General features: G+C 37.0%; 1 protein-coding gene across 1 annotated transcript; it reads right to left on the bottom strand.

Moving 5' to 3' along the window:
- Positions 1-7,199: 7,199 nt before the first annotated feature.
- apcdd1l (adenomatosis polyposis coli down-regulated 1-like) lies at positions 7,200-27,114 on the bottom strand. Its single transcript, XM_079629706.1, has 5 exons — positions 26,798-27,114; positions 21,134-21,541; positions 13,249-13,432; positions 11,988-12,516; positions 7,200-10,162 (listed from the first exon to the last, which is right to left on the bottom strand). The coding sequence occupies exons 2-5, from the start codon at positions 21,192-21,194 to the stop codon at positions 9,389-9,391; spliced, it is 1,548 nt and encodes a 515-aa protein (XP_079485832.1). The 5' UTR covers positions 21,195-21,541; positions 26,798-27,114; the 3' UTR covers positions 7,200-9,388.
- Between the last annotated feature and the right edge of the window lie 315 nt (positions 27,115-27,429).

Below are 27,429 nucleotides of genomic sequence, written 5' to 3'. Positions count from 1 at the left end.
AGTTCTCTTTCACTCTTATTGCGCTTAAACTGTCAAATAGCCTACACACAAAGTTCACATAAAAACAGTCGGTTATGTCTGAACGTAAATGATGTTTTATTAACAAAGTTCGGGAGGAGCATGTTCAGATAAACTAAGCAAGTGGAGAGCACTCGGCAATCAATGGTAAGAGGTGTATATACACTCAGCAGTCTCACCTCGTTCCATTGACAGTTTTGCAGCATCCCTCCACCACCCCTTCTCCACGCTTCTAGTCCTAAACACTTACATAGGGGGGTGTACTCTGGGTTGGGGCCGAACTCGGAGCACTCCCCCCGGACAGCACGCCAAATACGCATTCAACTTTACCCCCTCAAATTATATGTAAGTGTGAACTCGTGAAACAGCAAGTAAAGAAATTGCATGTATTAGATCTGTGTAAAGTGAAAGCAGTGTAATACACAGTAGACTACCCACTGCTATGCTGTTAATATGAATCAAACAACAAAAGAAAAACAGAAAATCACTCACACAATGCTCTTGATTGAATAACTTAAGTAGCTTAATACGAATACATTGCTTAGTTGAATGCTGCTGTTAAATGCTCTAGCGAGGAGATAAACATTGTGGACATCATATTGGATAGAAAACGACCACTTAAAAAGCCTGCATTGCGCTGTCAGGCCAGTGGACAGCAATGTCAATTTGTAAAGAAACACTGCACATGCGCATTATTTTACTGAGCACTCGTATGCCTATAGGCTACAAGCTAAAAACGCATGTGCATGCCGTCACCGTTTTTGTAATTTACACAAAACCGATAATGGTGTAGTTTTAAAAAACTTGCGGTGGATATTTACCATTATATAGGGTGGTTGTGTACACACACTGCCGGCACACCTTTATGTTCAAACACCATGTAACAGTGAATTTTCATAATAAGTCTATCCAACTTGGTTTCTATGAAGATAAATGACATATACTGCATCTCACAACCACTTTTTTGTTTGGTTGATATTCTGCTGCTTACTTTAAAACAAGAGGCGTAGTTTGAGAACGTGAAACGTAACAAAAATGCAGGACCTCACACTTACACTTTAAAAACCAGATACTGTAGAAAAGAGAGACCTTATAGATATGTAATGTCTTTTAATATTTCCCTTTGTCAGTGGTTTAGCCAGATGGTCTTGCTGATGTTGAGATTTTATTAGACAGCTGCAGCTCATATATTCTGAACTGTACAGCCTTGTAATGGATGTTTCTAATGGAGCTTGTGAGCGGAGGTCTGTACGGTCGAGAATATAAACGGGCATGGCCCTGGCGTAACACTTTTAGCAATGTGAATTTCCCATTTTAGATGATGGGGTATTAATGAATTGTGCGTATTTGAGGCTGTTACTGTACTCTGGAAGACTTTTATAAAGGAACTTGCTATACCAGCTCGGTCTCAAGAGGTAGAATCATTTTGTGGGATGAAATCAGTTTCATGATGGTTTGGAAGGACTACTGTCAAATAATGACTCTTATAAATAGTGCAAATGCTTTCCATGTGTTAAGAATACTTTTGTAATGAGATACAATAACACTTTTTTTAAGCATCTCTGCTACATCTAAAGCAATGTCAGTTGTCTGGCCGACAGAGGGGATTTTTTTGGCTGCTGTTAAGTATGGAATGTTGTCTTTGTACTTTTGTCATTTTTGTGTTTGAAGGGCTGGATTTCATCATCTGTTTAAGAAGTTGGTTCACATCGTTTCCTTTACTAGGGATAGGGAATTATTATGACAAACCCACAAAGATTCTGAGGTTTGGATGCATCAATTTGCTGAAGGAAAACATTTAACTTTGGCATTGTGTTGTTGTACATTTTTTAATTGACGTTTGCCAGCCAGGAACGTGTTCTCCTGCAGATGCATGATTGCAAAATGTGAACTTACCGGCAAATTCGGGCCACTCCTATGGGATCAATATCCCATACACTCCCCACCCCAGTGGACTGTGCACGTCAAGAGTTGATTTGATCCTTTGGTCCATGTCCAAATTGAGCACTATTGTTTGATTTTATTTACAATGATATCAGTCTGAATACAAACAATCCAGTTTCTCGTGGATACATAAGCGCACTACTATGTTTGCAATGCGTGAAACCAAAACACGCATTCAGCATTCAAAAATGAAACATTGTTTTATGGCTGGTTGCTGGTTTTGCATCATGAGGCAATTTGTAGATGAGCATATTTTATTTTTTAATTTCATGATTTTAAAGCGAACATCGAGTGTCAAATCAACACCAGAATTATCTATTGTATAAAAGTAAACAAAAATATCCTTAATATCAATATTGAAATGTATGAATTTAAAGAAAAAATATTTTAAAAAATGCTAAATTATTAACATGATGTACTAAATAAACCAGTACATCATGTGCCATTGAAACGTTTGGGGTCATTAAGATTTTTTTTTTTTTTTAAGATGTCTCATGCTCACCCAGGCTGATTTTTTTTAATCAAAATACAGTAATATTCTGATATATTATGAAAATTTAAAAGAACTGTTTTCTATTTGAATATATTTTCAAATGTAGTTTATTCCTGTGATGCAAAGCTGATTTTCAGCACCATTACTCCAGTCTTCAGTGTCACATGATACTTCAGAAATCATTCTAATACGATGATTTGCTGCTCAAGAAACATTTATTATTATCAATGTTGAAAACAGTTGTGCTGCTTAATATTTCTGTGGAAACTGTGATGCAATTTTCTTTTCCGGATTCTTTGGTAAATAGAAAATTCAAAAGAACCGTGTTTATTTGAAATAGGAATCTTTTGTTACATTCTAAATGCATTTTTGATACATTTAATGCATCCGGTCCGTGTATCATCCGATCATTTCATTTCCTATTTGGAATGGAATAACGAGAAATGAAAAAACAGCTCGTTTATTCGTTTTTTTGTTTAGTTTAAAAAACGAAAAATTAGATTTTGGTTCGATTTTTCATTTTACGTTTGTGGTTTACAAATCGGTTTATGGGTTCGATATTTCGTCCGCGCATGTGGGCGGCGCTGAAACGCCCCTTTCATCTGATTGGTCAAACCGCTCCGCCTTCCGTCCGAGCTTTTCTTTCTGTCGGCGGAATAAGAGTCAGTACGAGTGCGGCACTAACATTACTGCACTTTAATAAAATAATGTCTGAAACCACCACTCACTTGTAAGTTACTATGCACAATATTTGAAGCAGAAGTATGTTCCAGCGACACCATTAATGTGAGCTACAGTAGGCTATGACAGATTATTTTAGCATGATGTATTTCTCATTGATAAATACAGTGCAGATAGCCTAGTTCCGTCTCTTTGGATAAAAGGGAAGTGGAAATAAAAATCAACATATAGGATGAATTGTACCAAATATGTCCTTAACATTAGATGTCCGTATATGACCTATAACTGTTAGCTACGTTAGAGTTAGGGGATAACACAGTTTGTACAGTATAAAATCATTATGGTTCCCATAAAACACGAAAACCCAACAACCCAATGGGAATATATCCTTGTTGTGTAAAACATCTGTTCATAATCCGTAATTATACAATTTCGAATAGCACCGGGAGGCGTCTGGAATAACTGCAATGATCATTCCGCATTTTTAAGACAGCTAATTTTATAGGCTAATATTCAGAATGTCCTCGTATAAGGCCAACGACCGCTTCCTTTGTGAAATATAGCAGACCACCTTTTTTAAACTGTTATTTAATATTATTTGTGCATAAATGTTTGTGCATAAATGTCCAGACAGACAGACAGACAGACAGACAGACAGACAGATAGACAGACAGAAGTTTAAATGTGTTAGGCCTATATAAATTTAGGCACATATAACAAGTATTACAAACTACAATAGCCTAAACAGAACATGGCAAGCCATGGCAACTTGTAGGATATAGGCTATAGCCTACTTAAAAGGAAAACAAATTTGCTGAGTAAAAACAGAGCTTGTGTTGTTGAAATTGAATCATATTTTTTCTAGTATATCTTAAAATATAGAGCTCATGACAAATAAAAGTTCCAGATGGACAAATTTAAACGCAAAAACCAGTGTGAATAACAACATCTTAGAATGGCAAACTTTGAAGTAGGGTTCAAGTTTTAATTAGTTGTACAGCTGGAAGTGTAAAGCTTGTTCTCATACACAGATATGGCCTATTTATGAATTAAATTCATGCATTTATTTGTCATTTAAACTGATGCAAACAGGAAAAGAGAGTAGAAAAGACGTATTATCCTGTCGCCCCCTCTAGTGGAGAGCATGAACTATTACGGCCTTCATTGCTCAGATAATGCAAGTCAATGGATTTTTTGGGGAAGTATGTCTGACCAGTTATAAATGATATAAGCGAGTCAGACCAGTCTGGAGGTCTGAGCTGAGTTTGGTGAAGCATTAAAGTGAAGCACTAGGCGGAGTCAATTTCTCATAATAAATAATAATAATGTTTAAAATATGCTGCATGGCTTTCTCAAGTCAACATAATGAAAACAATTCAGAGAAACATTGACCAATTCAGAATGTAATAAAATCGTATTAGTTTATAATTAAACTAATAACATTTTAAAGGTATGCTGTGCTCTTCAACCGACATGATTTTAATGAATCCCAAACCCTGCTAATTTTGACAGTATTAACGTTCACTGATTTTAGCTTCTCTCTTTTCTTTCTCTTTCTTTTCATGTGAACTGAGTAGGCTACACATGCTTACATTCATAAATATAAACTTTATTTCTATTCAATTTTCAAAATTAGTAAATTAGTAGAGTGGTAAATGTTACACACTATAATGGTGTATAATAGTAGCCTACAGTTCAGCCTATTATTGGTTTTTATTTCCACTTCCCTTTTATCCAAATAACTATTTGCACTATCAATGAGAAATACATCATGCTAAAATAATCTGTCATAGCCTACTGTAGCTCACATTAATGGGGTCGCTGGAACATACTTCTGCTTCAAATATTGTGCATAGTAACTTACAAGTGAGTGGTGGTTTCAGACATTATTTTATTAAAGTGCAGTAATGTTAGTGCCGCACTCGTACTGACTCTTATTCCGCCGACAGAAAGAAAAGCTCGGACGGAAGGCGGAGCGGTTTGACCAATCAGATGAAAGGGGCGTTTCAGCGCCGCCCACATGCGCGGACGAAATATCGAACCCATAAACCGATTTGTAAACCACAAACGTAAAATGAAAAATCGAACCAAAATCTAATTTTTCGTTTTTTAAACTAAACAAAAAAACGAATAAACGAGCTGTTTTTTCATTTCTCGTTATTCCATTCCAAATAGGAAATGAAATGATCGGATGATACACGGACCGCATCCTTTTAGAATGAAAAAATAGTGTTAATTTCCTTAAAAAGAATCTTCTTTGAAACATCTCTTGAATTGTAATCGCATTACTTTACTTGCTCTTCACCACACTTTCCATGTTCATCCGCTTTGCAAGTGAATGTAATGCAGCTTGGGTCGTGTTTTTGTTCACCTTGTGTAGTTTTGTTCGTGGTTTTTGAGGATGTCACGCTATTCAGTTAGCTTCTACCAGTGGCAAATGCGCACGGCCTTTGATGTCAACAACAAAAGACATGGAAAATGTTTCTCCTCCCTTTTTAAAAGTTCTTACGCTGGTTTATTTTGTCATCCTGACCCACTACGGCAGCTCTAGTGTGTTGTTTTTGATCACAAGAGCCAATGATCAAAGTACGCCCATCCCATTAGCAATAATAATTGGAGCAGTGGAGCATGGAGCAAAGACATTGTAACTAGGACACAGTCACGCTGTTATGCTCCGTAACTTTTCATTGAACAGTGTAAAATAGGCCTTGTGGTAAATCTTTTTATAGATTCTTTTGACAAGCAAGAAGCGTGATTACAAGCCGAAGGCCTTTTTGCAATATGATTTTCTGACAGTTAGCTTTTATTAGTTTAACTGTAACCACAGAAAGAATTGTCGCTTATTTTTAATCCGTTTTTCTGGACTTCTAGAGTTAGCTTGGACTCATCTGTTGTTGTTGGCAAGCTCTGACAGACGCAACTGCTTTTGAGTGTCAGTATGGAAATGTGCCTTGTTCTCCCTCTCTCTATTTATTATTTCCAAGTTCCCAACCTTCGGAACTCTTGTTATAACCAGAAAGCATTACCTCATGGCACCCAGAGCCACCGTCACCGACAAGATTTAATTTGAACAATCTGCTGCCTTTTGGATGTGCCTCACTGACTCGCCTTGCCCTCCGCGTTCTCTTCCGTTACGTCCCTCGGCCAGCAACCGTTATTTCATAACTTTTAACAGAAAAACCACAAACTCAATCATTTTATGGTTCCAAAAGAGTTGTTAAACAGGAAAATGCCAGCAGATGGTTTTAATGACATAGCTTGAGATAAGTAAAAAGAAATGAAGTAGCAAGCGGAAGTCGCTGGAGTATTTTGGGTAATGGTTGTCTATGACATGCAGTTGGGTAATGGTTGTCTATGACATGCAGTTGGGTAATCACATTGCCTATTAAGGGGATAGTTTACCCAAAAATGAAGATTGTTATTAATTACTCACCCTTATGTCATTCCAAACCCCAATGAACCAATGAGATTCATTCTCGTGTCACGCAGGTTCAGTTAGCTTCTGTTTATGTTCGCTTATCAATGTTTACAGTGTGTGAATAAAAGCCTAAATTCAATCTGTTCATCATATACTGTAAAGCGATCAAGTCTATTCAGAAAATTTGGACTAAACCGCTCAATTCATGTGGATTCGTTTTAAGATCCCTTTATGAACTTTTTGAAGCGTCACAGTTGTGTTGCTGTCAGTGGAGGGACAGAAATGTCTTACAGGTTTGGAACAACATGAGGGTGAGTAATTAATGAAAGAATTAAAATTTTTGGGTGAACTATCCCTTTATGGCTTTGCGAAGATGAACGTCGCAAAATTAAGGATTATCCCAAATCCTTCATGTCTGCTAGGCTTTAATTCTGGGGTTGGTTGTTATCTGGCAAGTGCACATGTTGAGAACATCTTTGATTAAGAAGATTGTCACTGTTGCGCTACAAACAGATTTTTTTTCTTCCACAGGGCGCAACCGTGACTGCATAAAAATGTTAGTGCCTTCATTTGGTTCTGCATTCTCCATAGGGATTTTGAACGCTTTTTTAAATAGTTACAGGCTATAAACCAAACCACCAATTTCATAAGAATCGCAACATTTTAATGTGACCCAAAAATGTGGAAATTGAAAAAAAAAAATGTAACCCATGAAGAAATATGGTTTAAAAACACTGTACAATATATAAATTATAATATGTTTGAAAATATTTGGATACATAGTGAAAGATAAGTAGTTTGAGACTGTAGAAAGACCTTGGGTGGCTGTTTCCATGGTAACAGTGACTTCTCTGACTGGTGGTCTGTTCAGGATCATGGGTAGTGTAGTTCTTCACAAATCATTGTAAATAACATGGCTTTTACAGAAGAATATCCTATCATCAAGTCTGCTCATACTCTTGAAAGGTTCTCATTATTGCTAGAAATCAGTTTCTAAATGAAGAACAGATGGGATTTTTCTGTGTACGATATTTGAACATGAGCTGAGTGTCTAGAATCTTTGATTATTTAGTAATTGACCGTGTCGTATGGTCACTGTGATTTTTGCAAAGTAAGACATGTTCCTAGATCGACATACATTGTTGATCCTGGAACAAAATTTTGCCCTAAACTTAACCCTACCCATAACTTATCCATAAAATCTGAGGGAAATTATAGGTGAATAAAACTGATGTACAAGCATCTAACCCTGGTTGTATATGAGCCTAAACTTGACATAAACAGTAAACTTGTCCCTTGTATCTGATTGGTTGATTAGAATGTTGTTCCAGGATCAACAAAGATTTTGAAATCACATTCACCGTTTTGTATATATTAACTGATGCATTAATACCTATGCACTTACCTCATGATTCTATTATAAAATGTTATAATGGTAACTGGTTGCCAATAAAAAGCATTGTAACTACAGCTATTTATTTTTTTTGTACTGTAAAACATATAAACCAATAGATACAGGATCTCTTTTTTAAAGATATAATATTTATTTATTGGTTTATATGGTTCTATGGTGTTTTGGAAACAATGGCTACTATGGTGCATTTTTGTAAGGGTCGTATCAAAACTATAACAATTAATATCATGCATGCACTTTAATGTTTGACAGTTTCAGTTCAGTTTTTTTGAAGATTGCCTACAGAACAAGGAATCACGCCACTCTGTAAAAACAGAAAATTGCACGCTCTGCTAAACTAAAACTGAATGAGTTGAACACTTCCTGTTCTTCCAAATAAACAGAGGGAGAGATTTGTACGCAGAGTTTTGAACTTACGCTTCAGATATTGGCGAGCGTGAGCATAATGTGGAAGCCATATGACAGGTCTGTTCAAATGCATTGCACATGTATTCAACATTGGATGTGAATTGAACCATTGTGCAAGAGCTCACCTAAACATGCATACATTCACACATGATACGTTTGTACTATGTGTCCAAACATAAATAACAGAAAATCAATGTTCAAAATAAAACAAAATTGTGTTTCTTATCAAAATTACTTTAATAATGGCAATAAATATGTTCACCCTCACCATTATTGGAAGATTAACTCTAAATAAAATATATAAGATGCCAAAAATCAGCTACGTCGCCTTGTCTTGAAGACAAGGGTCTAATGTTGAAATAATAGAGGGTAGTTAATGCCAAATTTAGTCCATACGCACTTCAATTCAAACATATAACCAGATTTGGGGAAATCTTCTTTCTTCATTCCCAGACTAAAGGGAATCTGGATATCCATCTATATCTCCCATGTCTTAAAGCCGAAGTGTGTCATTTCTGCACCAAACAGAATAATGATTGTTTTGAAACGGGTTCCCCAAACACCCCCACCTCCTATTGGTCGGTCACACAGTTAGTCCCGCCCATAATCGCACCATTGGTTGTACACTGGTAAGTATTTAAAGTACTTCGCCTTTAACTGTTCATCTTTGTTAACTTGCTGGAATGTTGGTAAATGCATTTTCTACAGAACAATCATTCTTTTGAATAGATCTATCTTCATCTATCTGTAGTTCTTATCAAAATATGAAACAACACCCCAAATAACAGATATTAAAATTAATGTTGATATACTATATGATTAAAAGGTTTCTATGTACATTTTTGCTTTATGAAAATCTCTTTAGATAAAAAAGTCATATTTCAGAGCATTTGCAGCTAGCATTTTGTTATAGCACCGAACTGACCGATCCTCCTTTAGTCTATTAGATTGTGCTATGCCCATTATAAATGGATCAGATTTTGAACAGTCAACGTGAATGGCACGTCGCATTTTAGAAAAGATGAATATTCCAGCACCATGCGTTTAGAACGGACAGCAGAATCAATGAAGAGTGCAGTGCATTAGCAGAGCTTGTGGTCTTGGGTCCCGTTGAATGATCACTGTAGGAACTGTAGCGTGGCTCCACCCCGACCCTTGTGCTGCATTGCACCATTGGTGTCTGAAAGGATGTTGGCCTTTTTGCAGGTCTATCCGGGCTGGATCCATCCGTGGGCCTTTCCCCATTGAACAACAGGGGGCGCCCTTTATGATCCACCCCCATCTTAAACAGCTCATACTCTTTGTGCGGAAGTCGTATCCCCAAAGCTTCGCAACCGTCCGTCCAGGTTATGTCTTGCTCGACGCCCACCTCCCACCTGCCCGCCTGTCCACATCTTCCATTTTGCGTTGAATTCAATTCCCGCAACAATGCACGGTCAAACGCAATCGCTTTTGCCCGTGTCACCTTGAAGACGAGCTCAGTGGCCCCACGTACTTTAACCGACTGTCCTACTTTAGCATAATGACCTGATGCCAACAATGTAAAGATGGGCTGGCGGCACATTGGGTCAGAGTAATGTTGGTATGTCCCCTGCCAAGTGCGTTGCTCCTCGTTGAAAACAAAAAGGCGGGTAAGGAAGAGGACGGATGGACGGGACTCGCAGCGTTGGCTCACCCAGTGTCCGTTTAGATCCAGAGGGACGGAGGGGGATGGGGCAAGAATGGGTGGATGCTGTTCTGAGGCTCTGTATACCAGGGCGCACACTGGGCATGGGTGGACGTGGTGCTGAGAGAGAAAACAAGGATTTTGTTAATTTTAGAATATTTATATTATTACAGGATTCAAAAGATTGGTGTGAGTGAAATTTTTTTTTTTTAAGGAATTGATACATTTATTCAGCAAGAATGTGTTCAATTGATCAAAAGTGACAGAAAAAGCATTTATAATGTTGTGAAAGATTTCTGTTTCAAATAAATGCTGCTCTTCTGAACTTTATATTCATCAAGGAGAAAATGTAGCATGGTTTCCTCAAAAATCTTAACTGTTTTCAGCATTGATAATAATTAGAGCCGGGACTTTAACGCGTTAATTAAGATTCATTAATTACACAAAAAATAACGCGTTAAACATTTTTAACGCATTTTAATCGCACTTATTTTTGTACCACGGAACGTTTCTCACTGGATGAGTTTAGGCGGACCGATTATACTGGAGCACCAACTAGCGTTCATAACTTCAGACAACAACAACAAACCACAGTGAACATGAACAAAGAAGCTGACGAGACCGCTTTGGTTGGCCCCGTGGATGGGACATTTTGTTATAAAAAACGAACGGATGGAAGCGTCGATAAGAGCGTGGTTGTGTGCAAGCTATGCAACAAGGAATTCGGAACGGCTATTGCTACACTTAATGGCAAAAATAGCACTGGTCTGCTGGACTTGGTTGAACAAAAATAAACAATATTTTGTTGCTTATGTATTCAGTCATTATTCAATGGTATACTAAAAATCCATGTGAAAAAAATGACTTCTCACTGTTCTCAGGTCAAATATTTATATGCAATTAAAATGCGATTAATTTCGATTAATTAATTACAAAGCCTCTAATTAATTAGATTATTTTTTTTAATCGAGTCCCGGCCCTAATAATAATAATAATAAAAGTTTCTTGATCAGCAAATTATCATATTAGTATGATTTCTAAAGGATTATGTGACACTGAAGACTGGAGTAATGATGCGGAAAATCTAATTCTACAATCTGAAAACTTACATTTTAAAATATTTTAAAATAGAAAGCAGCAAATGCGGTCTTTGTGAGACTTCTTTCAAGGACATAAAAAAATCTCACCAACCCCTAAACATTTGTACCAGATTTAAATTATATATAAGCATTTGTATCTGCAATCAAATAATTGTTTCTAACCTTATTTATGCTTGCTTTACATAGTTTGTAGTAGTATGTGAATACGGAATTCTGCATATTTAACATGGGCTCTTACCTTAGTCTGGTGGTGGCACAACATGATATACTTGACATGCTATAGCCAGCAAAAAGTTTGAATATGAACATCCTTTCAACACATGCTAAACATTTTAGCAGTCCTAAGCAGTTTGAGCAAAAATACTCTAGTCTTAAAGTGATAGTTTACCCTTAAAATTAGAAGACCGCTCAGATTACATTTAATTTTACACCACTTTTATAACCTTTTGGTTCTTTTCAGTTTCGAATACCTGGATTTTCAATTTCAGGTTTCGTTAAAAATTAGGGGTGTAATGGTGGTACATATATTCATCCCGAACCGTGAAGGTACTGACGCCACGGTTTGGTGCACACAGTCAGACGATGAATACAGTCACAGGCGATCCACACTCCAATCCAGAAGGGGGCGCGCGCGGTAATGCAACACAATGCTACCACAACAGGAAAAAGAGCATAAGAAGACGTGTACATGTAAATGTACCGAACTCATATCGAACCGTGACCCCAAAACCGAGGTACGTACCAAACCGTGACTTCTATAAAAAAAAAGATCTTGTTTTTCAAAGATTAACATCATGAGGGTGAGTAAATGTTGACAGGATTTTCAGTTTCTCTTTATCTCTCACCATAGCATTCTGTAGAGGCTCCTGGTAACCAGTCGGTCTATGGTGCACCCTTTCGTTCCAGTCTGTGTGCACGTCCCCTAGGAACAGCTCCTGGGCCGGCCTGCTGTGAGGATGGTGATGGGTCTCCACCCGCAGCAGCTCCAGTTCCATCATGGAGAACCCAAGAGCACCCAGGCAGTCTTTCTCTGCTTTGGCATTAAAGAGTTCATAGAAGCGATGAGGCACCAGGTGTCCTCCAGCTTTGAGCCCCAGGCAGGACGAGGGCAGGCGGATCGCGAGATGATGGATGGCTTTCTGGCTGTGAATGACCATCCCTACTTTATGCAGGTGGTGCTCTGCTTCAGTGGCTCCACGGGTGATCCATGAGGCCTGGCGTAGCCGCAGTTTACCCCTGATCACAAGAGAGTAGGTTGGGATGTGGCAATCACTGTCAGAGTAGTAGTGCTGGAGGGCCCTGAAGAGACGTGTGGGGCTCTGGTAAAATGAGTAGGATCGAGTGAGAAATTCTGGACCGGGTCGCACTTCACATCTGAGAAGAAAATAACAAATGTAGACAGGAAGTTAGTCAATATGGCAAATGCAATTGAAAAACATTTTACTCCCATAATCTGATGCATTTCCAAGTGAAACCGGATATTTAATGAGACAAAATGTAGGATGGGACTTAGTTTTTAGTATTTATTGTAAAATTTATAACTCTTTGTTTTGCCAGATTGCAACATTCAATATCATCTGATAGTTTATCACCCCTTAAAGTAATACACTACCATTCAAAAGTCAGAGTTAGTACGATTTTTTTTTTAATTCATACTTTTATTCATCAAAAGTGACAGTAAAGACTTTCACGTTGTTACAAAAATGTCTACTTCAAATAAATGCTGTTTATTTAACCTTTCTATTCATCAAAAAATTGAAGAAATGTATCACACATTTCACAAAAATAAGCAGTGCAACAACATTAATCTAATAATATTTCACAATAATACTGTTTTTACTGTATTTTTTATTAAATTATAAGACTTTTAAAATTTTACCAACCCCAAACTTTTGTACGTTAGTGTACAAATTGTTAAATATTTCAAGGTAGCCATTGTTTTTAAACATTTACTGAACAAGTTGCTTGACTTTACTCAACATTGATAATATGCACTGATGAATCATTCACATTAAGGCCAGGGTTCTGTATTAAGAACATAATTTGGGTCAAATTTTAATTCATGTTGACTTTAAAAGTAGAAAAGTCTTTCTAGGGGCCTCTTACCTGCTTGACACCCAGTGGCCCTCCAGTTTGGGTGGTATGGTGGCTGTGATTCTTGCTTCATTCTGTAGGTGGCGTAGCTGAACCTGGCACTGTGGCTCCCAAAACAGTCTCGTGCTGAGGTTGGCATGGGGTACGAGGGGGGCGGTGGGCACTTCCCACAACTTACTGCCCATCACACACAAAACTGAGGAGACACGGAAAATATCATATTGCATTGTTATATCTGCCCGCATGCAAGATTCATTTATCAGAGTTAGGTTTTGACAACTTGCTAACTCTTTGTTTTCTAATTATTGAAGTTGTGAATTCGCCGCCATGCAAAAAGCAAAGTATATATTAATTCTTAAATCCTAAAAGGGTTCTATATATTTGTTTTTAATAAAAAGATATAGCTTTAAAATGTTTGCTGGGTCATAAGTTTCAAGTTAGTCGTAATTAACAGATTATGTGGATTGTTGTTGCATGGAAGAGCTGCCAATGTATTAAATCCAAAGGGCTTCACTGAAACCGTTCCAGAAGGTCTAAGTTTGCAATAATGTGCTGATCTCTTTTCATGACTCTGTAGCCACATTTCCGAATAAATTAAGCCTGTAAAAAAACCTCAGACACTTCAAAAAGCTTTGGTACCTCCAGCAATAAATAAAAAATAAATAAAAACTCCAAGAGGAGCATTTTCACTTCATGGTCTTTTACGGTCTATAAACAGGATTCTGCTGAACTGGAAGTGGTTGAAGGATTTTGCATTTCTGTAATTTTCCGTGTAATGAAACGTGATGAGGTCTATTAGAGACATATATAGATCCCAATCCTGCTCTGACCAGGATTTGTGGTGAAGGGCAGGAGGCCAGAGGTTTGGCATGTCACTTCAATCAGACACCATCTTCAAGGGAATGGGAAGGGATATGTGGCGCTGGCCAATGCAAACAACAATTTTTGACATTTTTTTTTAAACAAGACAGAAAGGCAAACATGCTTCCAGCTCATGAGGAGTGAGATTTATCAACATGGCACTGGGCATCCTTGTTTGATCTGTAAATCTCCTTGCCGTAGGCCTCGCCACAGAGCTGTCCTTGAGGAAGAACACTGTAGATAAATGGTGTAGTAAACCTGATTAGCAGAGCCAGAGCTTTGGGAAGTTGCATGCTGAGAAGTGCTTCCCTGTACACAGACTCAAAAATGTGCGCTGATCTATCAAACTTCATCCAAAGAGGAAGGCTGGGAGGAGAGAAACAGTTTATTTGGGACCTCATTTACTCCTGTGCCAAATGTCACAAAATTATTACAGGTCCAAGTCACATTTAACCCCAAATTCAACAGAAAAGTGAATCCTGTTTTTAGAACAATTAAGATTATTGCATTGTGACTTTTTTTTTTTCTACGAATATTAAGCACATTTTCCTCAAAAAACGAGGGGGGAATACTGTGGTGAATTAGGGATGAGAGGTTTTACACATGAATTGTCTGTAATTCTAAAAATCTCTGCAATACCATGCACACAAAAAGTACCATGTATACAAACTATAACATTTAAATAAATTATTATTATTGTAATATCATATTAGAGTTAATTACTGCAATTTAAAATAACTCAAATGTCGTTTATTCTGATCTCAAAGCTGAATTTTCAGCATCATTACTGCAGTCCTCAGTGTCACATGATCCTTCAGAAATTATTATAATATGCTGATTTGCTGCTTAAGAAACATTTACTATTATTATCAATGTTGAAATCAGTTGTTTGGGGTAAAATTTGATATTTGTAATAGTTTATTAATCCGTCAGATGGAACTTCTAATCAAATAGGCTAAAGTCTGCTCTCTGAAAAGCACAAAACAGAAAAGCTTTTATTCCCATTTGTTAACTGTGGCCCTAAAATTTCTCTGATTGCATGATTACAGAGCATTTTATGAGAATGTCAGGCTGTTTGCTCCCTAAAGGAGGGAATTATTTCCTTATGCTGTTTGGTAGGGATCCAGGCTCTGCTGTTTTGAGAGGGTTTTTTCCGATGTGAAATCAATAATGTGATATAATGTTAGAGGTAACGTGCTCTCAGTGGCATGTTCTTTAAATCGTTCAACAGCCTCTTATCAAGTTGAGGTTCTGTCTGTATAGACAGTTTAGATAGCTTCTGGGCTTTTCACACTTGAAATTGTTCATCCAGGGTAATTTCCAAAGCTATTTTTTTAACATATTTCAAATTGTAATAGCCTACTTTACTATGGGATACTTTACTTTACTAAAAATTAATCTCCAACACGCGTTCACAGGATGCATGCCTGCACGAGAGTAAGAATTGCATTTCACGTTGTTGCATGAATATGCGTTGAAATAAATACTTTGTAAATAAAGTGATAAATTGTGTTTGTTTTTGTGTGCAAACAAAGCACTCTCATTGTTCATAAAAATGGGGTTAAACCACTTGAGTCACATGGATTACTTTAATGATGTCTTTATCTTCCTGGGGCTTAAAAGTGGTAGTTGCGTAGGCTGTCAATGGAGGGCCAGAAAGCTCTCAGATTTCATTAAAATATCTACATTTGTGTTCCGAAGATGAACTAATGTCTTATGGGTTTGGAACGACATGAGGCGAGTAAGTAATGACAGAATTTTCATTTTTGTCTTAACAACTAACCCTTTAACTGTTCAAAGCTCATGAATATTAAATTAGGCCGTTTAGATTATGATTGGTTGTCTGCGCACACTACCTCTTCAGTCTTCGCAGGTTTTCATAACCCCTGGTTAAAAGCTGTGGTTCTCATTCATTTCTATGTTTTAAAAGCCTAGAATTGCCGGAAGTTATTGTAGCCTAGGCTACAGTTCGTTAGAAAGCTATTGCACGCTCCCAGTCCCATCATTTTGCATAAAGTTGAACTCGCCTCTTGTTGTATGATAGACACCAACGGTCGCTGTCGCTAATGTTGCAACAACAACAAACAAAAAAATCACCAACTCTTTATTTGAAAATGTCTGGCTTTGGATAATTTTTCACGGTGAGTAGGCCTAAATTATATGTCTAAAAAAAGCACGCTCTCAGTGTAGACTCAGTGTGAGGAGAAGATCCTATCTTTTAACCTCTTAATCTCTCTCACACACACACACACACACACACACACATACACACACACACACACACACACACACACACACACACACACACACACACTGTCTCGTATCTCTCTTATCTTTCTATCTCCAAGTGAATGGCACAGAAGCCTGTCCCAGACAAAGCGGCAGTTCATCATCTTGACCAGCAGAGGGTGCTGTGGTAGAATGTGTGTGGTCTCTTTGCTCACAGGCAATTCCCTTTAGTGTGAGCCAAAGTAAACTACCTGTCCTAATATTCCAACCATTCAACACCCCCGTACATACACACACTGGAGACATTGATTTATAGAAGAAGCGAGGCTAGCAAAAGTACCTCCGACTGGTTTCATTTATTTGTTTTTATTTGTCATTTCAATTTGGGAAGCTTCTCTCTCACCCCTAATGCGTCATTACTGAAGAGTGGCCAAAAATAAAATAACCCTTCCTCTCTAGCACTATTCCTGCCTTTTGCCGTTGCCTATTTAAGATGATGTGCATGAAAAAGGGGAGGTGAGAGACACAATTTCAGATGTTATCATTAGTTCAATAAAACATTTAAAACAAAAACAAAAAAACATGTGATTCCAGAGGACAAAAAAAGTATAGACTATATAGGTATAGACCTATATGACAGACTTAAAACACTACAGCACATTGAACACACATTAACGAGAAGATCTTCATTGCCATCTAGGCTACTACAATTCCATTCTTGTTTTGCCCTAGGCCTTGCCCTTTTAATTTTGTTTAAAAAATCCTAAAAATTATTTTATTTCCAGGTCTAAATGATCTTAGACGTTTGGATCATACTGTATATATGAATATGGTAACGATTCAGAACCATTGCATATCAGAGTACCAGAGTATCACCATCTGATACCATCATGCATGAAGTAGCCCTTTTCAGTGTTTAACTGCCTTTGTGCCGCCCGCCGCCTCTTTCTCCCACCCACCCCTGCTTTGATAACTGCTCCCTGATGAAAAAACTCCCATTTACACCTCATTTACTTTGGATAGAGCTCAGATTCCTCGCTTCCTCTCTCTCTCTCCCTCTGTCACACTCTTTTTGTCTGATGAAGTACAGTTACAGAAAGGTAACGTTTCATATTGAGAGTAAAGTCTGCATGTGTGTGCATGCATATGTGTGCTAGGGGCAACAAAGGTGTGTGCACGCTTATGTTGCATATGTTTATGAAAAGGCTAGGAGAATATATGTTTGTCTATTGATGTGTGCATGTGAGTGTGAATAAGATTTGTGTACAGAGCAGTTCAGAGTTCATAGTGGGTGGGTGTACGTGTTTCCCCCCCAGAACCCTTCTCATCATTCAACTTCCTTATAATTCTGCAACATTGTTGTCTTTTCATGAACATTAACCCTGCCTAATCCAGCCATTGTTTTTATTTAGATAAGGTATTATTTCTACGCCAAACTAAGTTACGCGAAGGTTAACTCAATAGTGACTAACTGGCAGAACTCTCTTGAGTAACTTGACCTTAATTATTTTAAATTCTGTTAAGTATTTTGATACTAGTAACATATTGCTAACCTAAACAAAAACAAATAGTTTTAGTTATTAGTTAGGGTGATTGAGCATTAAATGCACATTATGGCACAAATGCAGTTAACCATACTAAATTCTGAACTTGATCTGCCTAACACAACTTTCGCTGTAGTTAACTGAACACAAGTAGGATTATGTTACACTAACTTCAGTATGTCATGCCACATCCCATCCTAATTCAAAGAAAGAAAAAAACAATATTTCAGTGATATTCAATAATATATGCAAAGACTCACTTTGACATGTATTTGAAAATCTTTTTTTTTTTTTTTTTTTACTATAAATATATAAAGGTGATTTTATACATTGTTCAAATGTTTGGGGGTCGGTATGATTTTTTCATGTTTTTGAAAGACGTCACTTATGCACACAAAGGCTTCATGTATTTGTAATACAAGAAAAACTGTCATATTATGAAATATTATTACAATTTAAAATAAATGTGTCCTATTTGAATATATTTTAAAATGCAATTTATTTTTCAGCTATTTTTTTCAGCTCCAGTCTCGTTTTTTTTATATTTTTTTTATCAATTAAGTAAAAAAAAAAAATCTTAATGACCCCAAACTTTTGAATGGTATTGAATTTCATATACACATGGGGTTATATATTATGTCATATTTTTGCATTTTGTCGTCCATATAATCAAATCCATTGCTGGCCACATTCCACATTAGTTAACGTGACAGTCAGTTAGTAACTGGTCTGATCTTTCACTCCTACCGCTGATTGATGGTTTTCTCTCTCTGACAAGTACTGGGCCTCCTGTTAAATGGCTGACAGGCTTTCTCTCATGTCTTCTGCTTATGAATATTACTCATACATTTCAAAAGCAGACATATAAAAAAATAATAAAAAAAGGTGGGATGCATGCAGAGCAGCTGGAAGATTTATGGTGGTGATTCCGTGTAACAATGGAAAACCTTCGTGCTTTATCAATATTTAGGCATACGTTTTTGTAAAATCACCTTGTGTTACATAATGTTCCTCTTTAAATCAAAGCAGACAGTGTCCCAGCCACACTATACAGAATAGCATTTAGTATCTGTTTTAGAAGAATATTCAAGCATATGGGCATGATATTAATAATTTCTGCAGATCTAATTCAGCTGTTTGATGAAAAAAGGCCAAGTAAGTACATGCACATAAATGAACACATGCTGACCTCCGAGGTCATGGGTAACTGCCATGAGTTACTGGGGGGCGGGTGTAATTGCGCCAGTCTTTCACTCTCTCTCTCTGTTGTTCTGTAGGCGGCCTGATAGTGAGAACAGAAGCCTATTGCTTTCTTCATCACCCTAACCATCCCTGACTGAAAGGAACGAAAGCGTAGAAGAAAAACAGCCCCTAAATGGCATACGAACAGAAGGGGTTGTTAATGGCGTTGGCCTGTTACTCTAATCATTATTTTAATGGTGGCATTAGTTCCACGGCTGTGATCTGCTTTCACAGGAAACAATGGCCTCCTCTACACCCCTGCTAACTTTAAAAGAGTCTGGATCAAAAACGGGGGTCCGGGGCCCGTGGAGCAGACTGACAGGTGAAAAGAGCCGTGCGTGGGGAAAGGTGAGAGTAAGATCACAGTGTCGAGCCAAACTCTTTGCCATTTATATCAAGACCTCTTTAAACTCCACCTGACTGACTCATTTTCCTGGAGAACAAGCCAAATTTCTGTTACTTGTGCAAAGTTATAAAAGTTACAACCTTATGCCATTGGAGAACCTTTTAAATTTCCTGAAACAACTTTTATTTAAAAGCCAGAAACCAGAATGATCTGAAGAACCTATAAATGTAACATCAATAACTTTTTCCATCTCCAAAGAACTTTCTAGACCACAACGATGAATGGAAGAACTTTTTTAAGAATGTGGCCTTTAAAAGTCTGAAATTCAACATTTTACAATTTAACCTTTTGCTGAAACTCTTATTCTGATTCAATTATTTGTAATGAACAGTTTTGCATGCAAAAATAGAAGCATTTTCTAGACTTTCGTACACATGCACAAATGTCCCATCAACATCAGGAATGAAATCAACAGCAAAGAATGACCAATCCATTGTTAGTTCCGTAAGCATGAGTTGCGTTTTATAAACACAGCGAGCTTTGAAGTCGACTTGGCAAGTTAAACCACTTCAGAGTTTTTTAAAAAAGCCGAAAAAACCTTCTTTTGTTTTTCTTCCATGAGTTAAGTTTGCCAATTCAAGTTTAGTTTCGTCATGGGTTTTATTAAGGTTAATTAAACCCCAAAACTTTAACCGAACCTTATCCTGAGAGCTCTTTGTCATCCTTTAGATCCTAATTACACTTGTGAAATCCAGAGGGGGGTGTGTGTGTGTGGGGGGGGGGGACGCTGTAAAAAAAAAACGCTCTTGATACAGTAAGAAAATGCTCAGACTTGTTGGTCTCGATAATGAAGGTGTTTTGCTTGGCAGCTCTCATACTTTCACACATTATCAAGAAGTCATTCTTAAGCTTTAAACTTATACTTAAGATTCTCATAATTTGCATTATTATTTATTTGCATTAACATTAATACCATAATAACATTCATTAATTTAGGTGTGTCATTTAATCAAAGGTATATGCTTTTGATTTAATGACTATTTTGCCTGCTTGGATCTGTGATAAATTATATATGATAACAAAAAAAATAAAGGTACTTCGGGTTCAGCAAAGAACACTTTTGTTACCTATAGAATCCTTTTGGCTATTTAGTGTTCTTAAATTGCTTTATGGTGTTTTTTATATTAATTCGATTAATGCCGTTGTGTTGTAGGCTGAGAATCATATTTGGTTTCTTTACAGCAGTCATTCAGTCCTGGTCCTGAAGTCCTGCAGCACTGCACATTTTGGATGTCTCACTTATTTAACTGATTTATATCATCAGCTCATTAGTAGAGGCTCCAATACCTGAACTGGGTGTGTCAGATAAGGGAGACATTCAAAATGACCAGGATTGAGAACCACTGATTTAAAGCAATAGAAGAACTAGAGAATAAAAAGCTCTTTGTAATACTTGAAAAGTTTTTTTTAGTGGCATAACAATGTAAAAAACAATTTTTGTTCTATAGGAACCAAAAGAAATGGATGAAAATTTTGAGTGCATACAATTCAAAAGTTCATATATCAGAAGTGTAATCATGCACCTTTTCGCATTTTGAATAGTGTCCTAAAACAACCATTTGCTTCAAATCAAAGGACAGAGAAAAAGAGGGTATAAGACAACAAGTTAACTAACCTTGCATGAGAAATACCATCCAAATTGTCTTCAACAGGTGAACAAGTCTCACCCCAGCCATGATCAGGTACTTATACTCTCCAAATCACTTAAAAATAAAGGACAACAATCTGGAAATGCTCCTCTCCTGGATAGTCACACGTCAACGAGAGCGTTTCAGATCAGATATTACCAGATATGCAGATTAATTTAATCCACTTTTGATACGTTTCATCTTCAAAACATGAAGTTTTCCATTCATGGCAGGACTCCTTGACTGAGTTTGCGGGATCTCCTTTCTTGATAGTGCTTGAAAATACGTCCCCTGTTGATTCTGTGCTCTCTTTGGTGATGTTAAACCTGTGTGGTGCTTGTAAGAGTCTGTCTTTGGGTTACTCGGTTGAGAGAGCTAGAGAGCGGAGCGAGAATCTGAGAGGGAGAGAGAGAGAAAAGAGGAGGGAACTTGTAACCTCCCAGCATTAACCCTCTGGGGAGCAGGCAGGGTAAGGTGCAAAAGGCCACAATCAAAGCCAGAGAGTTGAGAAACCTGCCCATAACATTAAATTAAACATAAATGTGTTAATCAAACCCATACACATGTTTATATATTTAAACACAGTTTGACAAATGCAATGGTTTCCTGCATAAACTCCGTCATTTGAAATCTTTTCTCAGTTTACCTCATACACACACATAATATGGGTATAGTAGGTGTTAAAAAGCAATGGCACTGTGCCATCCAAGAAGAAACGTTTTTTATATATGCCGTTTTATGTACAGTATGATGAAATTCTATCTTGACTCTGCCAGCCACTATGGTTTTGAAATGCAATACAGTAGAGATAACACTGGAAGTATAATCCAACTAAATAAATCTGTTAATATATGACATGCTGTATGACCCTAGATAGCTCTAAATAATATATATACTATTATAAGATATAAACCTCACATGCATTAAATAAATGTAATAAGTAGTAAAATGTGTGTATAAATCTAATGGTGTTTAACGTGCTGATGAGAACCTTTTGAAACTGGCACGTTGGGTTTCAATGCTGCAGCCAATGTATACTGAAGTGTTTATGACCTGCGTGATTTGGATTCTGTGTTCTGTTCCTGAGAACAAGTTCAAGAGTTCACTTATATGTTTGGATTTGGAAGTGCATGGGGTGGATTAGAGTGTTTTAGTGGGCTAGGTTAGGTCATTTAAATCTGTAACCTAAAAAAACGGACATTTTTTCACATATGAACTGCCGCAAGAACTCATTAAGTCCATATTCTGAATCTGAATTTTTCTTAAGCCATCTGTGATGTCATTTTTGGCTGCGGCCTCATAACTGTTTGTGACTTGTGTCATTCAATCATTCATTTAGTAATGTGTTTGTTGCAGTTAAGAAGTGATGAGTGAGAACAGAGTTGGACTGCGGACATAACCCTGAGGAGCGCCAGACCATGTTGCTGCGTTTCACCACTTGTGGTTTGCTGTGATGATAAAATTCAGCGTCTAATTGCCAGGCAAGCTGCACAAACTCAGTTCTTCACATTTCAAGTTTATTTGAGGAAATAATAGCTGAATTTCATAATTAAAGGTAGCGGTCAGTACAGTTCATGTTTCATAAGGATCACCAGTGGTTTTGCTAGTAATGAGAGATGGCATGAATACACAGTTTATTGTTATTTCACTGCTTAGGCAAAACAAATCTTAATAGTTATAGGTAATAAAATACATTAAGATACGCTCTTCTATTCCAATACTATGCCAAACCAAATTAAAACCCCTGAGAAGTGGCTCTGGTGCTTTCAAAACATATATTTTTTTAGTTAAAACACCCAGACTAGCCTAAAAATGCAACATTGACTCAACCAATAGCATGAATATGCGGCGGGACCATCTGTTTGTCCAACCAATGGCAGACGAACTGTTTGGGATACCTGTTTAAAAACAATCATCGTTTTAGGAATTTTGTTTGGTATCACTAATGGTGCCAAATTACACCTTTACCTTTAACCATTCATTACATCAGGAAGAAACTTATATTTAGCTCATATGTAAAAAGAAGAGAAGTGTTGCATTATATTCCCAAGACGTGGTTACATCGCCCTCCACAGGATCCGTTTAGTTTCCACACACATTTATGGACATAATTTCTCTCTCTCTTGTTCCTTTTTCTGCTGACTTTCTGGATTTTCCCTTCACATTTCTGTCTATAATGGCGGCAGCTTCCAATCTAACACACCCATGCACCCAAAACCACAAACAGCTCTCTAATCAAAACCATTTTTTTGTCTCGCTGCCTTCTTTGTCACACACTCTACACACAGATTTGATGTCATTGAGGTGCAAAGCCTCTTTGGAAAACCACCACCCATTTCATTCTTTATCCCCCCTTTCTCTCTTTCCCCTGAGGCCTGTGCAATCAGTCATCTGTTTGATCATGTGGAGATGTGGCTTTAGTGTGTGTGCTGGCTTGGTGCGTAATTCTGTCTTAGTGCTTTGAGATATGAAAGAAAGTACCCCCCCCCCCCTCCTCCTCGCTTCCTCAGTTTAAACCAGAGATGCCGCAGCGGTTCCAAGCCAGTGAAGGCTAACACGTGGCGGTCGTCCAAGCAGCAGGAGGTCCAGCCCAGCCCAGGTGGGCGAGAAGGGGTTCTGGCGCGGAACAAAAGCAGAATCGTGCCCCTGTGCATAAGATAAGATCCACGCTCTAATCATCACACATTCGCATCCCGGCATGCTATCGGCAGCTGGGTGACTACAAATGCACACTCACACAAACACTCACACTTACTTTAAATGCATATGCATACTGATTGGGTTCCCAAGCATTTGTTATAGAGCAGAATAATCCCATTTATAAAGTTTAATTTTTCCCTTATCATAATAAAGAAAAAAAACGTCAGTTGTTTAAAATCATAAATTTTCAGATGTCATATCAGTTGTCTAATAAAAAGCTGTTTTATTTTACACCATGGTTCACTTTTGCATCTGGAGTAAATGAATCATGGCTGATATGTGCATCACTTTAATGGCAAATTACAAAGAAAATATTTGCTTGATGCTGCATCCACAATGCAAAGTAGTCAGCACTACACAAACAAACCAAAATATGTATATATTGAGTGCGGGAAAATAAATTTGTTCCGTATTAAATCAGAAGTGTGTTGTATTTTAGCGATAGACATGTTTCACCTTTGTTTGAGAGCGCTAATATTAACCAATTAAAATGTCTAAAATAATAAGCACTTTAAAAGATGAACTTTAACTCTGTTCCAGTGGTATTTTATTATAAGTTATATACTATTATAGTATTTATTCATATTTTGGATTAGCTTTAATTGTTATATTTCCATATATATTAGCATTTTTATTAGTTTTATATATATATCTTTTATATATATATATATATATATATATATATATATATATATATATATATATATATATATATATATATATTTCTATATAATTTTTTATTTTGGTTACAATTTTAGTATTTCAGCATTTTTCACATTTTTATTTATATATATATATATATATATATATATATATATATTAACAATTTTACTAGTTTTAGTTACAATATTAAGACTGCTTTGTTCATCTTGGACTATTTATATACACTGATTTACAATTCTCTAGTGTAGAGAGGTAGAAGCTAAATTAACACTTCAGTACGACATTAAAACAAAAAGTTTTTTTAAACAAATGCAATGTAATTGAGCCAAAAAGTGATTGGTGATTGTATCTGAAATGCATTTCAGCACTTAATTCAGTCAGGCAGTTTTTATAGTTGCAGGCATCAATCTCTAATGTATATGTCCCTTATTTTCCTAAAAAAGAAACTGAACTCCACACAAGAACTCCCCTGAAAACACGTACAGGAGATTTAGACTATATATAGCCTGCCTAATGACTCGTAAATATCCTTGCATTACACCCGTGGTTGACTTTTTGAATGTTCAAACAAGCTGTGACTGTGGTTGAAACGGTTAGCTTTAGCATGTTTGCTCTTTGGTTGTTAATTGAAATACTTGCATCAACAGTTGGCTGCTGTCTATTTACATTTAATAGTGTCTATTTCTAGACAGAGAAGTTGCTCTGTGGGTGTATGTGGACCTCCTGCTATGGTTCCCTCAGTGGTGGTCTAAGACAGAGGAGATTTTGCCTTTGCTCGTCTGATACGCCACTTTTAGTCTTTCTCTATCTGCACTGATGTTTATCTGCATGTCTTTTTTTCCATAACTAGAGCACAACAGATGCCCAAACAAGTCAGAGCAGAGCAACATGGGAAGCATCCCGGCAATGTTGCCCCTCTTTCATGCAGAATCCCACACAGACATAGCCTGGAATATTTCAATTCCTGTTCTGATGCCACATGGAAGATACATTAGCCATCTGACCTATGACCCCTTGTGTGTTTCTTTGACTCGGTGTGTGTGTGAGGCACAAAAATAAACATTTGTATGCGCAAACATGCGGAGCAACAGGCATTTAGACACGCACACAGTGGGTCATTAGTGCAGTGCTGCCAGCAGGGCTCCGGTTATTCTTCCAGAGGTTAGTCTGACAACAGCTGCAGCTTTCAAAGGAGCCAGAAACTGAAATAAATAACAAATAACGAAGCTGAGAGATTTCACAAATTCCCCACATTACTTTTGGCCTCTAACTCTGACCCAGATTAATCCACATCCAACCTAAAAAAACAAACGAGCAAAGACTAGAGTAGTGCTTGTAATGCTGCAGTGAGTTTTGCAGTTAAGTTAAATGAGTTAAGTGTTTGCTAAGTAGTTTTTTGTTGTTGCTTAAATGTAGTTGTGTTGTCCTTAACATGTAAACATGTACAATTTATTCAATTAAGGATGCACAATATATCAGTACCATATAAGTTATTGCCTGATATTTTCCGATGTATTAGAAATATTCTCAAGAAGCTATTGAATATTTAATTGTTCATTTCCTCTATTTAAATTTTAGATTGCCTTTGCCACCAAAGCAGAGTTTATCTTTAAAAACAATGATAATTCTATAGCACTGTTAAATGTAATTTTAGATTAGATACATTGTATGCAATTTATATATATATATTTGATAGATTTTTAATACTGGACATTAAAATATTGTAATGCCTAAATTTGCTTTTCATTTAAAACAATTGATTTTACTTTGTATACAAGTATTTTCTGTTTATTAAACCATTCTTCTTCATTGTATTAACTGAAATTTTTAATTACAACGAACTCAAAATTTTAAGGCAACAAGGTAACTTGCTTTTTTAAGTTAAAAATGTGCATTTTTTTTTACAGTGTAGTCTTTTATTTTATAAATATTTTATTTTATATTTTAACAAAATAGTATAGAATTGACTACCAATAATTTTTAATATTGACTTTTTAATCAGTCAATGGCCATAACATGAAAATAATTATTGTCGTATTGTCAGACAGAACTTCAGTATTGTTGCATCCTATAATTCACTGACAGCTAAAGCACACTAAAAAGTCTAAAGGTTTTCATAACTTATGTGTTCACTGTTGTTATAAGTTATTATAACAAGTTACCATTAAGGAGATTATTTAGAAGCATTAGAGGTGATGGACATGTTTTCTGTAAGAACAAACGATTTCTGTAATAACATGGGATTAGCAGGATGGAAAAATGAAAATGTTTTTGAAAGGTCTACTCACAACACATTTCTTCTCATGTTGGAGTTTCCTCACTTTGGCTCAAAGACATTCCCCAAGTGAGAACACACGAAAAGTTAAACCCGAGATCCTTGACTTTATCATTAATCTCTGTAGATCTTGTGAGCAAATGCCTGGAAAATACAACCCCCTGTGGCATGTTTGCTAGCTCGGACTCTTCTTTGTTTCTTTCGTTCTTTCACTCTCTCAATCTAGCATTTGCTGTCTAGTGTTAGTGATAAGACTTGTTGCCAGCAGGATGAGAAGATTAGCCTGTTCTGAAGTCAGCAACTCTCTCGTCTGCTAACGCTTCGTGACATGAGTGTGGCTTGATGTGCTAAGCATCTCACTCTCAACACTTCACCGTGCACTGATCTGAGACCAGCTACCCCAACCAAACCTTGATTGTTGTGTTAAAGAAACCTCAAAACACGTCTCGTATCAGCAGAGGAATGTATCTCCAGCATATCACCTCTCGCTGCATCCGCAAAGCTTGAGATATCAACTTGCTTTCTGCAGATAGAAAGATTAACATACCACTGGCTGACTAATTAACTGCCTCCAGTTAAGACATCGTTATCTGAACACGTTCCAACAAGGCCTAAAATTAACAATCCCTAAAGCTGCAAATGCGA

This window comes from Phoxinus phoxinus (assembly GCF_949152265.1).
Source record: "Phoxinus phoxinus genome assembly, chromosome: 11".
Taxonomy (NCBI): domain Eukaryota; kingdom Metazoa; phylum Chordata; class Actinopteri; order Cypriniformes; family Leuciscidae; genus Phoxinus; species Phoxinus phoxinus.
The sequence above is the reverse complement of the archived record's forward strand: the minus strand, read 5'-3'. Positions and strand labels throughout refer to the sequence as shown.